We start from the raw sequence: 15,007 nt of genomic DNA on the forward strand, positions 1-15,007 counted from the left end.
AAGATGTTTTGTATAACAGTGTATCAAATCTACATAAACTACAATATCAAAATACACAATTAAAACCATACAGATGCATTTTGAAAGCATGTTTACAAATATGATCCTTTAGTGAATGTAGTGTCTTAGTTTTTAAAGAGTGTTATAACACTAGTTCTCCTCAATTCATCACATAAAAGTAAGTATATGCACCATAAAGAGCATCATTGTGTTCCTTCAGAGCTGTCCTGAGATTACAAGCTTTGTTTACCTGGATTGTAACGTTCACACTGCAGGTCCCAATGCTCAAGTCCCCCCCCCCCAGTTGTTTCTAAGTTAAAGCTTTAAATTTTGTAGTAACCTGTAAATTTGTATATCTTACTGTAAACCTACTGTCATTTAATGGTTGGGCACTGCACAGCTACAGGCATCTGACCTCATGTCATACTGTGTATGGGGTTGCGTGTGTGACAAATAAAATTTGAATTTCAGTTAAATGACAGAAACGTTCCTGTTCTTGTAAAATATGTAAGATATATTTTAGAGATTTTACTGTACAAATTTTTGTACAGTACTGAGCGTGCCACTCCAGACGTTTCAGCTGTTGTATCAGAAACTTAATTTAAGTTTTTTTGGGGGGGGGGGAGAAACTTACCGTTAAAGCCAATAACAGCCTCCCGTTCGAACCCAGGTATACCTTCTATTTAAAATATATTTCAGCATATTTACTGATTATCAGTATAAAAACATTGAACGTTTATTGTCTGAAATTACTACAAAGATAATCGCAGTATGTGACAATATGTATCTTTATTGAAAGTAAGCTATCATGCACAAGATAAAAATCATTGGTTTACACAACTACATCATATATATGTTCTAGATCTAATCTAACAATGTTCTATGTTCATTTAAATTTTTTAAATCTGCATATTTGGCACTTATTATGATGGCAAATTAGGTAACAATTACTTTGTAAAGAAAGTACACTTTGTTTTATAAACTACAGAAAGAAGCAATACTTAGCTACATCCTGGTTTGCACTGCACCATACAAAATTTTGTACTGATATAACTGTTGGTCCAGAGAAACTTTCCAGCCATTTGGTAGGGCAACTGTATTTCCTTGTCCTTTGGTAAAGAACTATGAAATATTCTTAAACGCTAACCACACCACATGTCATAACAGTGAACTGTGAACAGAGCAGACCTGGTGCCCTGTCCTAACTGAGATTTTTAAAAAGAATTTTAGTGGACAGTCAGCAATGAAAGCAGAAAGGTGAATCATCACAAGAACTTTTAATAACTTGTCAATAGAACAGAAATGAGCTTCTTCCTCTCTCAAAACTAAATGAAGAGGAAATGTGCTTTTAATAAACACTCAACTTTTACGTTACACTGTCGGGATTCTCTGAAGGTCCTTCAAAACGTAGTATTTCTTTGGATGTGTCCCCAGCCATCTGTCTGTGTGCGTGTGACCTCCGGTGTCTGCTGAGGGAATGGCTCCATTTAAACCTGCAGCCGCAGATGAGGCACAGATAGGGTCTCTCTCCAGTATGTGTCCGCCGATGCTTTGTCAGTGACGCATTTCGTGAGAACGTTGCTCCACAATCATTACAAATATATTTTTCTGACTTAATATGAACATTTTGTTCATGCTCTTTCATGTTGCCCAGCTGTGAAAAGCCTTTACCACACACAGGGCAAAGATGTGGCTTCTCCCCTGTGTGGGTCAATCCATGAATATTCAAATCCTGGCGAGAATAAAACTGCTTGCCACAGATAATGCATTTGTATGGTCTTTCCCCTGTGTGGCTCCTCATGTGCCTTTTCAGTCCCTCAGAGCGAGAGAAGCAGCTCTCACATAAGGTACATTTGAAAGGCTTCTCTCCTGTGTGGGAGAGGAAGTGTCTACGAAGCGCCGAGGCCTTGAAGAAACACATCCCGCAATCCGCACAACTGTGAGGTTTTTCTGGCTGCTCCTCGTGTGTCTTTTCGTGTGCTTTGCAGTGACCTGACTCGGAGAATCCCTTACCGCAGACCGAACAGGTGAAAGGCTTCTCTCCAGTGTGCATACGCTTGTGACGAATGAGTTTGTTAAGTTTTCTGAACGTCTTCATGCAGTATGAACACTGATGAGGTACCCTGGGTTGTTTTGTGTGTGTGCGTTTATGCCTCTCTAACCTTGAGGGTCTATTGAACACTTTTCCACAGTCGGGACAGGGGTGCTTGTTAGTCCTACTGTGGCAATTCCGGTGTCGGATCAGCGTCTCTTTTTTTGTAAAGCTTATATTACAATGCTCACAGTTATGAAGAGTCTTGGGCTTGCTAGTGTGTACAGGTTTATGCCACTCCAGCTTTGACGGTCTGTCAAATATCTTGCCACAGACAGTGCAAGGGTAACACTTGTCTGATGTGTTGCTCTGTGGCTGTTTGGAGTTCTCTGGCTCGGTGATCACTGAAGCATCACTGGAATCTGAGTCTGAGATTATCTTCACCACCACTATTTCTGGATCTGAAGAGGAATCACATTAAAAACACAATTTGAGTGTGTTACTGACTGAAGTGACTTAGCAAATCTCAGTAAGCAAAACACAATGATTGACTTTTACCATGTTACACATTAGAGCAGGGCGATATGGCCAAAAATATTTATCACGATATATATTTGAAAATTTGCGATAACAATATAACTGACGATATAATTGATGCGAGAGAAAATACAACTCCACAATATTACTAGCGCAAAAAGACAACCTTCCATTTATTTTCACTTAAACAAGAAGCTGGTTTTTATGTACATTAAAGCTTTATAAAAATGTAACAGTGCAAATGCAAATTCCTTGCTGAAAGTTTAACCAAAAGGCATTTCCAGTAGAAATGGGCTGACATATCCTGAGCATAACCATGTATAATATCCACTGAAGTTAAAAAGAGGTGCTTTGCAACATTAAACTGCAGTGTGCAGTACGCATTTTTTGGACCATAAGGTGCACGGGATTATAAGGCACATTAAGCGAAACAAAGCAGTCAGATAAATCAAACTTTATTAAACTCATTCTTCTTGCTTCCTCCACTTCTGTACCATTGATTCATTAATGTTGAATTCTCTGGCAGCTGCTCTATTCCCATGTTGTTGCAGTATATTAATGACTAACCTCGTATTGTGGATGGATTATCTCAGTTGTTCTCCTGACTTTAGTTTGGTCCGTTTACAGCATCCTGCCATGCGATTGCATTTGTCTCTAACTATCAGGAACCTTCATGTTAATTTTTATAAGTGGAAAAGTGTTAGTGTTCGTCCTCCAGCTTCACTGTTTATGTTATGCTAACATAGCTGTGTCGCTAGCGATCACGTAGCACATCATTATATACCAGCTAGCCCAACTTCAGTAACCCTACAAACGTCACTGCTGTTTAGTTTCCTGTCTTCATTTATGTTGGAAGTGATAGCAGAGCTGTACGTTTGATCTTTTTCAGAAATCTCTCAGTCAGAACATGCTATATCATGCTTAGGTAACTAGCGAAACTAGCGAGCTAACATCCGCTAGCTTCCTGCTAACTTCTAACTCCATTAAATGTAATAACTTTTGTTTTCATGGATGCCTGGAAGTTAAACTTCATAGTTACACCTGGTAAAGTAGCAATGCTGATCGTTTTATTAAAGATGAAATAATTTAGACAGTTTTTAACTCTCATTGATGCTGCAGTGTTCGTTTGACCAGAAGAATACGGAGTTTAGGACCCAGATTACTCCCAGATTTAAGAGTATCTTAGTCCGACAAATACGACAATAACGACAGCCGCTTGCATGTTCTGCAAAAAAATGTGCTTTGTCGTGTATCTGATGGACAAACACCAAACCAGTTCCACATCACTGAAGTTGCACCATTTTTACAAACCAATTCTGGTTCATCTGTTTCACTCAACAATCGGCCATGTGCGTATGAAAACAAAGGCACTGCGCATGCGCGTTTTACTCATATTCTATTGTGATATTTCATTTTCCTATCGTTGCCTAACATTATACCGGTATTACCGTGAACGGTATAATATGGCCCAGCCCTATTACACATATGTAATTCATGTTCAGTGGAGCTTAGTTCTGTTCTGTTCCACATGCACTGTATGCCACCGAATTCAGTTGGATAAGGAACCAGGCTTTTTAGAACTAAAAAAGTGAACTTATTTATTACACAAATTTTGATCAAAAGGGGAGAAACATGCAAAATACCCTCAATACATACTTTCCTCCGCAGATTCTGTTTTAGGGACAGGTGTGGTATCTGGGCCCATTGCTGCAGCCTGTTGATGTACAACCCATAAACAGTTAAGGAACAAATACACAATATATCTACATATTGGACATTTACTATTACAGTTTCCACGATGCAAACTCGTACTGTAGCTAATGTCTGAGACCAAAAGGACTCATTAGACACATCCAGGGAAATTCAAACAAAACTGATGTGGAAAGGGAACAATAAGCATTGATACAGCTAATATAAAAGTCTTAATGGAGAGCTATTTCAGATGAACAACTGTCAAGTTAGCCCTGTTAAATCCAGAATTGAATTCAAAATCCTGCTCCTCACATACAAGGTCTTAAATAATCAGGCCCCATCTGATCTTAATGACCTTGTAGTACCATATCACCCCATTAGAGCACTTCGCTCTAGCACTGCAGGCTTACATGTTGTTCCTAGAGTATTTAAAAGTAGAATGAGAGGAAGAGCCTTCAATTTTCAGGCCCCTCATCTGTGGAACCAGCTTCCAGTTTGATTTGGGAGTAGGGCTGCCACGATTTGTCGACTAGTCACGATTACGTCGACTATCAAAATCGTCGACGACTGATTTAATAGTCGACGTGTCGTTTGAAGCTTTGTAAGATCGCAAAAGACGCAGGAATAATAGCAGGATTTAAGAGTGTAATAACGGACTGAAACAGAAGATGGCAGCACTGCATGTACAAGGATTCCAGCTGCCGTTAAACCCCGAAGAAGAAGAAGTAGCTGTGTCCCAGAATTCATAGCGCGGCCCAGCTTAGTTTCCAACAATGGCGGTAGCTAGTTAGTTTTAATATTACTCTTATTATTCTTTCTGGGTCACAAAATAAACGTTTAACATATTTTCAGGCGAGAACGTAGCTGTGTAAACCTCAAATATCGGCTCAGTTTTCGGAGACGTCTGTTACCCACTAGCTCGATAGCTAGCCGGGGGCTAGGTCACTAGCGCCGTGAGAACACCGGACTCCCGGCAAATTGTTTTCAAACCCACCGCCGTCTTTCGCGACTCAGGTTAAATATATATGAGTCACTTAGATAAATTAAAAATGTTGTTGTTTGGCCTTTTTTTTTTTTTTTTTTTTTTTTTTAGTATTTTATTTGTTCCTGAGTAAATCGGTTTGGCTGAGATTAAAGTTATAGTTTTTACACAGCTGAATAAACGTCAAGCAGACAGCTGATTATCAGAAGTGTGAGATGCTGGAGAATATACCCCGGTGTCCTGTTATATTTTAGATAGCAAGGAGTTTATTAAACTTTACCGAAACAATCTGCAAATTTCATTAAAATTGAATAAACTATCATCTTGTCTTTATTTTTAGTTAGCACCTTAAAAGCTTAAAGCTGTAAGCTAATGATAGTTATATAAGCTGTAGTTTTACGTCCAGTGGATGATGATCTGATTAGTCGACTAATCGCAAAAATAATCGGTGACTAGTCGACTATCAAAATAATCGTTTGTGGCAGCCCTATTTGGGAGACAGACACTATTTCTACTTTTAAGATTAGGCTTAAAACTTTCCTTTTTGCTAAAGTATATAGTTAGGGCTGGATCAGGTGACCCTGAATCCTCCCTTAGTTATGCTGCAATAGGTGTAGACTGCTGGGGGATTCCCATGGTGCATTGAGTATTTCCTTATCAGTCACATTTCTCACTCAACATGTGTTAATAGACCTATCTGCTGAATCACACTTGTTATTAATCTCTGGCTCTTTTCCACAGAATGTCTTTCATCCTGTCTTCCTTCACCCCAACCGGTCGCAGCACATGGCCGCCCCTCCCTGAGCCTGGTTCTGCAAGAGGTTTCTTCCTGTTAAAATGGAGTTTTTCCTTCCCACTGTCAGGAATGCTTGCTCACAAAGGGTCATTTGATTATTGTAGGGTGTCCCTTACAATACAAAGCGCCTTGAGGAGACTGTTGTTGTGATTTGGCGCTATATAAATAAAATTTAATTGAACTGAAGTTATCCCACTTGAAATCCAAGTGATTTGGTGTTTGAGTTTGTAAAAACATAGGCATCAGAAACACTTTATTGTATTTAATTGGACCTTCCTGACTAACTGGCTGTGACTTGTTTATGTGGTTAACTAATGATTAGTTGGTTGGAAGTTTGGGGGGAAATTTTACAATTCTACAAAAAACAAAAACAAAAAAAATAGATCTTCTTATCAGTGGTGGGCAAACTATGCAAAACAGATACTATCGCTAAATTACGTCAAATCTACATTCACCACACACTTTATCAGGTACACCTTGCCTTGCTAGTACCATTTTTTTTAAAACTCCAATTGTATTACGAACTGCCCCCTCCTAGCACAAACAGAAAGCACTAGCTGGAAACACCCCTTAACTACATTACAGCATCAAAAATACTCAGGTAGAGTGTGGCACTACTAGTCACTATTAGTTGGTCCGTGCTTGCATTTTGTTCACGCCAAAATTTTGAGCATGCCATCTAAAACATGAGCAGCATAAAAGATAAGCAGCATGTATGCAGTGGGTTAAACAGTCCAGTGTGCTGCACACACCCAGTGTCTGTATCAAGACGGTGGAAGGAAAACAACACTAAACAACCCTTAACGCTCAAAGTATGTATCAATATCCTCAAACTAAACTTAAAGATGCACGTGAAACTGAAAGTGGTCAGTGCTGGTTCTGAAAGCTAACATGTTGTTTATTTACCTATACAAAAAAAAAAAAATATCTGTGCTTTTGCACAGATTTGCTAGAATGTTTGTGTGGCCGCTCGAGCATTAACCCGTCCACTTGCAGCGAAACCGACACCGGCGTGGTTAACGATTGTCGATAAGGGGTTATAATTAAACTCGAGGGTAGTGTTAACGCATTGTCACAACGGTATACAAATACAAACACAACAGCCGCACTTTTACAACGTTTGCTAGCTACTGTCGCTAACGTTGTAGCTAACCACGCAGCACAGCCTCGGAGGCGTAAACAAGATTCAGGCCCACTTCTCTAATAATCCGTAAAAGAGAACGCTTACCACGTCCTCTATCCAGAGTTTTAACCGAAAACTTCTTCGCGTGAAAGGACAGCTCGTAGCCGCGGACTGCTTCTTCTTCTTTATATGCATTACGCCACCAACTGGTATGGCGTGTGGACCGAAATTCTGCTTCCTGTGCTTCTCATTTCTCATATTTTCCGTTTTGTTTTGTTAAACCATCGCTCTTTCATCTCCTCCTCCCATTGCTTTTGTCACATTTCTTTCATTTTTGTGCCTTATTCTGTTCTCAATGTCGGTCCTACTAACACTGATATCCATATCCATCAACGGTCTCTTTGTAGCTTCCTTTACTTTTCCTTCTGTCATTTCATTTCCCTTAACTCCATGATGCACTGGTAGCCATAAGAAGATGACCATAAGCCCCATCATAGTAAGCAACGGACTGCTAAACACGGCGCAGCAATTTGGGGTTGATGCTCTTTCTCTTGCATGGTGCCTTCAACTGCTCACGTACTTTCAAGAACCGGTGCTTTTTCTTTGCGGTTAACAGATTTGCGGTTCAGTCAGATGTCCAGCAGGGGCTCGCTCAGCTCGTGGTAAATGTTGACGTTGAGAGCCATCGTTTCCTTTTCTTTCTTTCTTTTTCTTTCTTTCTTTCTTTCTTTCTTTCTTTCTTTCTTTCTTTCTTTCTTTCTTTCTTAAAAATTATTATTGTTTTGATTTCATTACATTTATTTATACAACAAAAACAGGTTGTTGAAGCTAAATGAACACAAATACCAAAGGTTCTCCAAAATGGATATAAGGGCAACCAGACATCTTGAGTTTTTTTTTTACATTATATCTATCTTTAGTAGAGTTTTTTTTTCTTTTTTTTCTGTTATCACTAAACAAAGAAAACGTAATCCACTCCTTTCGCATGTCACTCCAAATGGTTCCATAAAGCTACAGAGACTAGCTTCAGCAAGTTTCTTAATGTTAAGAAATAATCTTTGCAGGTAGAAACGATATAATATACAGATCATTTTGCGAATATAAGTAAAGGAGCTTTAAAGCAGAATTTCTTTTTCTTTTTAAAGTATAAATGTTGTAAGAGGAGCAAAAGAGGATTCGTTTTTTTAACAGGAATGCTGACAATGTTAAGTAAAAGACTTAAGTAAAAAATAAATAAATAAATAACTAAAAAACGTTATTTGCTTTCAATCCCATTACAAATGCAGCCATGTTAATAATAAAACACTTATCTGAATAAATTACTTAACTGAGAGGAATAGCAAATAAAGGATTTTAAAAGGGATGTTTTGTACAACTGTACATCAAATCTAAATAAACTGCACAATCAAAATATACAATTTAACAGTGGACATAGATCTTATAAAATACTGCAGGTTAGTGTTTTCCCAATTAAAACCAGATGCAGTTGCAATTTTAACAGCGTGTTTACAAATATTATCCTTTAGTGAATGTAGTGCTTTAGTTATTACAGAGTATTATAAAACTAGTTATCCTCGATTCATCACAGAAAAGTGAGTATATGCACCAAAACGAGCGTCATTGTGTTCCTTCGGAGCTGCCCTGAGATTACAAGCTTTGTTTTCCTGGATTGTAACGTTCACTAAGACATTGTATGTGACCCAGATCTGTACAAATAAACTTTGATTAACAAAATAAATCTCACCTAACTATACAAAAAAAAATACACAATTTAGCATTTCACAGGACAAGTGTGAAATGTCTGTAAGCTGCATATCAATCAAAATCACCCAAATTCTTTGAAGGAAAAACTCTTTCAGTCTTTACCAAAAATAGTCAGTGCTGTTTTCTCTAACTCACTTAGAAGGAAAACAATGAGAAATGGAAATGGAGTTCTGGATGCCCCACACTTCCAGGGACTGGATCTTGAAGTCTCTCTTGCAGAGTGCAATGCTCTTAAAAGTTTCACACGGCTCTGTGTAACCCCCTTGTAGGTCTCTTTGCAGGCAGAGAGCATGACCTCCATCACCACCTGAAAGAAGACACATAGATATGAGCAGAGTACTCGCAGCTTCCCTGTCACACAATATATTAAAGGTTCCTTCAAAGGCCAATCTATTGTATGTTTCACTAACACACCAATAATAAGCCGATTGTCATCGCCTGCTATGAACTTGGAGGCCTCTTGCTCCTTAGGCCTCTTGGGCTGTTTAGCAGACATGGATTCCTCCACTGGTGCAGTGACCATCAGATAGCTGGGATTTTGCAGTGTCTCAGCAGGACAGGTCAGAGTTGTGCTGGAGGGGATGTTGCCATTAGTTGACGCCTGAGGGGAAGCACTAATACTCCCTCGAAGTTTCTCAGGAGACGCTCTTGGGCTCATAATATTGACCATAGATCTCTGGTAGAGCTCCATGTTGGGACGGAGCTGAAACAGTAATCACAAATCTTGTTTGACGCCTTGCAGTGTCAAAGGCATTGCTCTATATTAACATAAAGAAACCCATACATGGTCAGTCTAAATCTAAGGTAAGTTGAATTCAACAAGAAGAAAGCTCACCGTGAAAACTAAACACTCCCCAGTTCCAAAGTATACAAGTTCCTCTGAGTCTTGTTTTCTTCTTTCTGCTACATCAGTTGACAAGAAGGCACCAAATACCTAAGATAAGAGAAATTACATCATGTCAATGGCATACAAAACTTACTGCGTCGGCTAAATCTCACCATTATAGAAGCCTAAGGATCAATTCTGAGGCTCATTTAACATGTTAAATAAAATGTATCCTAATATTGATTATTTTATAGTTTTACCTCTTCATCCACAGATTTAATAATCATGACAGATGGTTCATGTCCCTCCACATGTGAATAGAATCTGTATGAAATAAAAATATACAAAACACCTTTTGTTTTTATAAATGCACAACAACATTATATACATGCCAAACTGGCATACAATTGCCCCTCAAGAGCAAAGACCTATTTTATTTAAATTTCATGTTAAATCAGAGAGAAGTTTTAGCACTGTTTAAACGCAGGGGGAAAAAAACAGTATTTGTCTCTAAATGTTGATAGTAAAAACACACCTGCTGACAGTTACAAAAGAAAATTGTTTTTCACTGCAGGGACGCGAAGTTCAACAGATATTAATTTGATACAAAGTAAACACTATTAAAGCTATTGCGATATGATATAAATACTCCTCTACATCACGCCTCTTTTTTTAGGTAGTTGCCGAGTGGGACTGAAGCGCAGAACAAAGGTTACTTACGAAGCAAGAGTCCTTTCATGCTCAGCTGTGCTGAACAACCTGAAGGGACTGAAGAGGGCAAAGCGCTCAGGTATCCAGGCCCAGATGACTCTCATCTCCGTCCCTGTTACAACACTGGAACGAAAGTTGTTGAAATCCACTGTCTCTACTGGTAGCCTTTTGGAAACATATGTGAAAACAGGGTTCATATTAGTTGGAATGGAATATTCAATACTACTAAGTTTGTGTATATTAATCCTTTATTACATACAAATATACCATTCGTCATCTGATTCATGACAATGTCAGTATTAACCCACCTTTTCTGGTCTATGCTGACACCTTTTAGTATGAGTGACTCTTTATTGGCAGTGAACAGTAGGTTAAGGTCTCTCCTTGTGGGTACTGAAATCTTGAAGGCTCTTTCTAGGAGCTTCTCAGCCGTGCAGTGGCGAGCTACATTTTGCACAAATCTTTTCATGTCTGTTCTGAAGTCTTCCACATCTGCCACTCGAGATGACACTGATACTTTATAGAGGTCAAGCAAAGCCAGAGCAACCCTACAAAGAATAATTATGAAACACATTTATTGAATTGTTTTGTCTGTATGTTTGGTTTTTTTCTCAGAGTAACTGATATGGCAGAAGAAATGACATATTTAGGACTAAGTTTTTTTGTTTATTTGTTGAAATGCGGCAGCAGTAACAAACCTGTAGAGGACCTTGTAGCCCTCCAGTAGGTAGACGTCTAGAACTCTAATGGCATATGTGAACGGAAGGTCAGCAAATATCCACATGATCCAGTCAGAGTAAAACTCAAACAGGTTCTGGTGGGAGCTGGCTATCAGCTTGCGAATGCCTCTGCAGCATTTGTTGGCAAGGTCTCCAAAGGTCATACAGGATGCACGGTAGGTGAGGAAAGTCTGGTCAATGTAGCGCTTGTTGGGATCATTGTAGCAGATAAGTCGGGACACACTGTAGAAACATTCAGCTTCATCCTCGCTGAAGTGGAGGATGAGGGAGACCAGGGCGGGTAGAATGGGGCAGAAGTTCATGTCTATGAAGTATTTTCCGAGGCAAAGAAGAACTTTTTTTGCAGAATTCAGGCCTGCTTTGTTGAGACAGTATCTGGAAAAGAACAGAGGAAGCAATGACCGATTTGGTCACATTTACTGCAGTGCAGAAGTATAATAATACTAGAATGTAAACTTTTTCTGTTATATATGTATATATATATGTTGCTAGTCTTGTGGATGCTTTTAATAAACGTAGCCAAAATTAGCAAAATCAATGCCAATTAGACAAAAAGCTCATCATTAAGACAGTTTGTCAGCTATGAAGTGTGATTGCAGTATCACAAAATATTACCTTGGTATTTCTCCATCTTCCATATACTTCGGCACTGGGTGGCTACTATGTTTTTGTTCTCCAAATAGCTTCTTAGTCAGTTCATAGTAGACATCTCTGTCTGGAGTGACAGCCCTTCTGCAGATATATAAAATCAATACACAGTCAAAAATTTGGTTCAAGCAGATTTCAGTAAAAATGCTCACAGTGGTTCCATTACTTGCCACAAACACATACATAGAATTGATGCTGTGGATGATGTGATAATAAGCTTTGGCCCTTAGTGTGTGTGGCATGGCCCAAAATCCTTCCCGAGCCATAGTTTTAAGCTGCTGGTGCTCACTCCGTAGGATTTGTTGATATTTCTTTGCAGCTTCAGGATCAATTTTCTCCCAGTCCACAAACTGCCCATACTTCATCCCAGAGCTGGAACAAATCTCCCAGTTGTCTGCTTCAGAGATGGTCATCATGGAAACTTGCTTGAGATGGCATTTACTGCCTGAGCCAAAACATACACATGTAACTTTATTATTATTATTATTATTATTATTATTGTAGATTTTCATTTTATTTATTTTGCTTTTAAAATCCATATCCAACTTTAAAAACATTATTTCACTACCACAAGTTTCTCTAGAGGGTGATTGCTTGTTTGGTTTATGCTTTGACTTCGTAGAGGTGAACTCAACAACCGACACATCCCCGTCTCTTTCCTCCTTTTTGGTTGCTTGATACTTTGGCAGTGAGCTTTGCATCTGTTTTGACGTAGGGGAGGTTGTAAAGTGTCTTATGTCATCTTCTGAGCATAACTCCGATGTCTCATAACTGTAAAAAGACCTTTTAAAGACATTCAATTCAATATTAATTATGTAGTTCAGTAATTCAAGTCAGAAGAGAAAACCCCCCCCACAAATCTGGTTAATTAGAAGTATTTGGTTATCTGGCCAGTAACCTAATTTTGATAATATAAGAGTAAAAGCATAGTTAATTATGAATACACACCTAGATCGAGGTCTTAAACAGGTTTCTTCTTTCTGTGTGTCCACACCATAAGGCTTTTTCCCCTCTGCATTGTAATAGGAGTGAGACCTTTGTCTGGTTCTGCTACTAGCCATAGATTCCAGATTGTGGTCAGAGAATGCGTCTGGGAATAAATTCATGTTTCCACAATTGAAGAATTCTGGTGTCCGTGAAACATGAATCATCTCAATTCCTATTATTCCTTGAAAAATAGGTTAGAAGGTAATGTTTCTCCTGTTGCTAGCTGCACAATCTGAGGATCCGGGCTTTATATAGGCCTGTGGGCTTTGGTCATGTGAGCTCTACATGGTTTGTTGTTGGTGAATTCAGGCACTGAAAGTGAAAAGTTCCATTGTTTTACCGGTTATATCTTTGGCACTGTGTCTTTCTGAGAAGCAATCAGTGTCTGGAACCCAAGTGCCCCCATGATCAGAATCATAAAACAAGACCTTACATTTCCAGATCACATAGCTGACCCCCCCCCCCCCCCCCCCCCACACACACACACACACACACACACACACACACACAAACAAAAAAACAAATCTGTTTTAAAAATGTGCAACTATCAGGATTTCACAATAAATTTAATTAAATTGCTTACGAGACCAAAATGTATTTGAACACCGAACATCACATTCCTTGAAAGTCTTTGAAATGGTTTGCTCTTGTCAACATGTTCAGAAATAAGAGAGCAATTATGTCCTAGACATGGCTTTTTCTTTGAAATTACTTCACATACTTCAAGCATTGAAATGCCAGTAGAATCTATTCCAAGAAATCTTCCAAAGACTATTATTGAACACAACATATTTTCATCTAAACACAACCGTTGTTTGGGTATAAAACATAAAACCTCTACAAGTACTTACTCTATGTGTCGGCACATAATGGAATGGACTTGAAAAACAAACTCTGAAACTTTCCTTGCCAAAAAACATGCATGATGTTTTTTCTCAGATTATCAGATGTGAAAAAAACAACATCTTTTAAATAAGCATAGATTTAACACCTGTGTCGTATGAGAAATGAACAGAGCAGAAATACATTTGTCCTTCAAACTGAATAATCTTGCCATATTGTGACATAGACTGTGTAAATTAGCAGGTGGTGTTTCTTCCTTTGTTGTGCCTTGCTGCTGTTTACAAAAGTGACGAGTCACTTAGAAGATTACATGCATGGTGCCACTCTTACACTCCAATCAAAAGTGCATTTCTCTTCTTAAGGCTGACATATTTCCTACATCTCTGTACAGAAGAAGAAAATTACTGCAGGGTAAAAATAACAAACTAAGCATGAACACGTATCACTTTGGTGTTTGATGTTGACTATCATTACAGTATTGTTGATGTTTTATAAATTTTGTGGTAACAGTTGTAGATTTTTTTTACTTGGATGTTTATGTAAGTTGCTTTTGCAGGTCTGTTTTAAGTATTTAGGAGAAAGATTTTTAGCTACTATTTCTGTAAGCCTTTAAAAGCGATTCAAAGTTGTGTTTAAATGATTACTGCTGTCATTTGTTTTCATCTTTGAGAGTCACTCATAATAATGTGTCTGTACAAGTTTTATGAAGGATTTATAGACTTGTGAAATGAAATGCTGTTCTTTCAAAAGTTTACTATTAGACTATTCTGGCTTTAACTTGCATAAAAAAACTCATTTTAAGCAGCCTTCACTTGTTTTCTGTAAAACCAAGACCATGGGGGTGGTTTCTGCTGGAAGAGTGGAAAATTTTGACAGTGGAATGGTTAATGACAATCAAAAATGTCCATGTCTAAAAGGAACTTTGTGGCCTTTGGCTTCAAGAGGAAAGGTATCCTTCAAATCTTTTTATATTGCTGCTGTATCAAGATCTTCCCATTTCTTGGTGTTTGAATGTATGAAAAGCAAAATAAAAATAAATAAATTAAAAACATCCCCCCCCCCCCTCCCCTGCTATATGCAGCTTCTTTGGAGTGTTTTTTGGAGGATTATTGGGAATTTATAGGTAAGAATAAGAATCTCGCTCTCCTTATTGTAATAAAACAGTTGGATCTGGTCTGATAGATTATAAACAAAAACATTTATCCTTGGTTGTTCTAATGAATAAAAGAACTACTACATTTATGATAAGTTGGATAAGACATTGTTGTCAAGGAAGCTATGATTAACTGAGAACTCTGCTAGAACAAAAGTGAATCAATCAGCATT

General features: G+C 38.3%; 2 protein-coding genes across 3 annotated transcripts; both read right to left on the reverse strand.

Moving 5' to 3' along the window:
• Window positions 1-1,191: 1,191 nt before the first annotated feature.
• LOC146668313 (uncharacterized) lies at window positions 1,192-9,086 on the reverse strand. Of its 2 annotated transcripts, none has more exons than XM_085410207.1 (3): window positions 9,062-9,086; window positions 4,226-4,283; window positions 1,192-2,493 (listed from the first exon to the last, which is right to left on the reverse strand). In XM_085410207.1, the coding sequence occupies exons 2-3, from the start codon at window positions 4,272-4,274 to the stop codon at window positions 1,367-1,369; spliced, it is 1,176 nt and encodes a 391-aa protein (XP_085266333.1). In that variant the 5' UTR covers window positions 4,275-4,283; window positions 9,062-9,086; the 3' UTR covers window positions 1,192-1,366. The 2 variants fall into 2 exon arrangements, with proteins under 2 accessions (XP_085266333.1, XP_085266332.1); XM_085410206.1 differs by lacking the exon at window positions 9,062-9,086 and adding an exon at window positions 7,268-7,793.
• On the reverse strand, window positions 9,058-13,045 carry LOC146668314 (TBC1 domain family member 24-like). Its single transcript, XM_085410205.1, has 11 exons — window positions 12,800-13,045; window positions 12,420-12,634; window positions 12,035-12,296; window positions 11,819-11,935; window positions 11,162-11,578; window positions 10,772-11,011; window positions 10,473-10,628; window positions 10,013-10,076; window positions 9,762-9,860; window positions 9,341-9,629; window positions 9,058-9,233 (listed from the first exon to the last, which is right to left on the reverse strand). Exons 1-11 carry the CDS (start codon window positions 13,000-13,002, stop codon window positions 9,058-9,060), a joined length of 2,238 nt encoding a protein of 745 aa, XP_085266331.1. The 5' UTR covers window positions 13,003-13,045.
• Between the last annotated feature and the right edge of the window lie 1,962 nt (window positions 13,046-15,007).

This window comes from Rhamphochromis longiceps, linkage group LG6, assembly GCF_057381845.1.
Source record: "Rhamphochromis longiceps isolate RC_006_pf linkage group LG6, R_longiceps_female_GT1.1, whole genome shotgun sequence".
Taxonomy (NCBI): domain Eukaryota; kingdom Metazoa; phylum Chordata; class Actinopteri; order Cichliformes; family Cichlidae; genus Rhamphochromis; species Rhamphochromis longiceps.

What these genes read in the sequence shown, in the direction of transcription:
- LOC146668313 (XM_085410206.1), bottom strand. Translation starts at nt 7,420, where the DNA reads ATGAGAAATGAGAAGCACAGGAAGCAGAATTTCGGTCCACACGCCATA. An exon ending in AACTCTGGATAGAGGACGTG is followed by an intron (nt 4,284 to 7,267) that starts GTAAGCGTTCTC and finishes GTACATCAACAG; the next exon opens with GCTGCAGCAATGGGCCCAGA. An exon ending in AACAGAATCTGCGGAGGAAA is followed by an intron (nt 2,494 to 4,225) that starts GTATGTATTGAG and finishes ATTCCTCTTCAG; the next exon opens with ATCCAGAAATAGTGGTGGTG.
- LOC146668314 (XM_085410205.1), bottom strand. Translation starts at nt 13,002, where the DNA reads ATGATTCATGTTTCACGGACACCAGAATTCTTCAATTGTGGAAACATG. An exon ending in TGTTTAAGACCTCGATCTAG is followed by an intron (nt 12,635 to 12,799) that starts GTGTGTATTCAT and finishes TGTCTTTAAAAG; the next exon opens with GTCTTTTTACAGTTATGAGA. An exon ending in TGACAATCGGCTTATTATTG is followed by an intron (nt 9,234 to 9,340) that starts GTGTGTTAGTGA and finishes GTCTTCTTTCAG; the next exon opens with GTGGTGATGGAGGTCATGCT.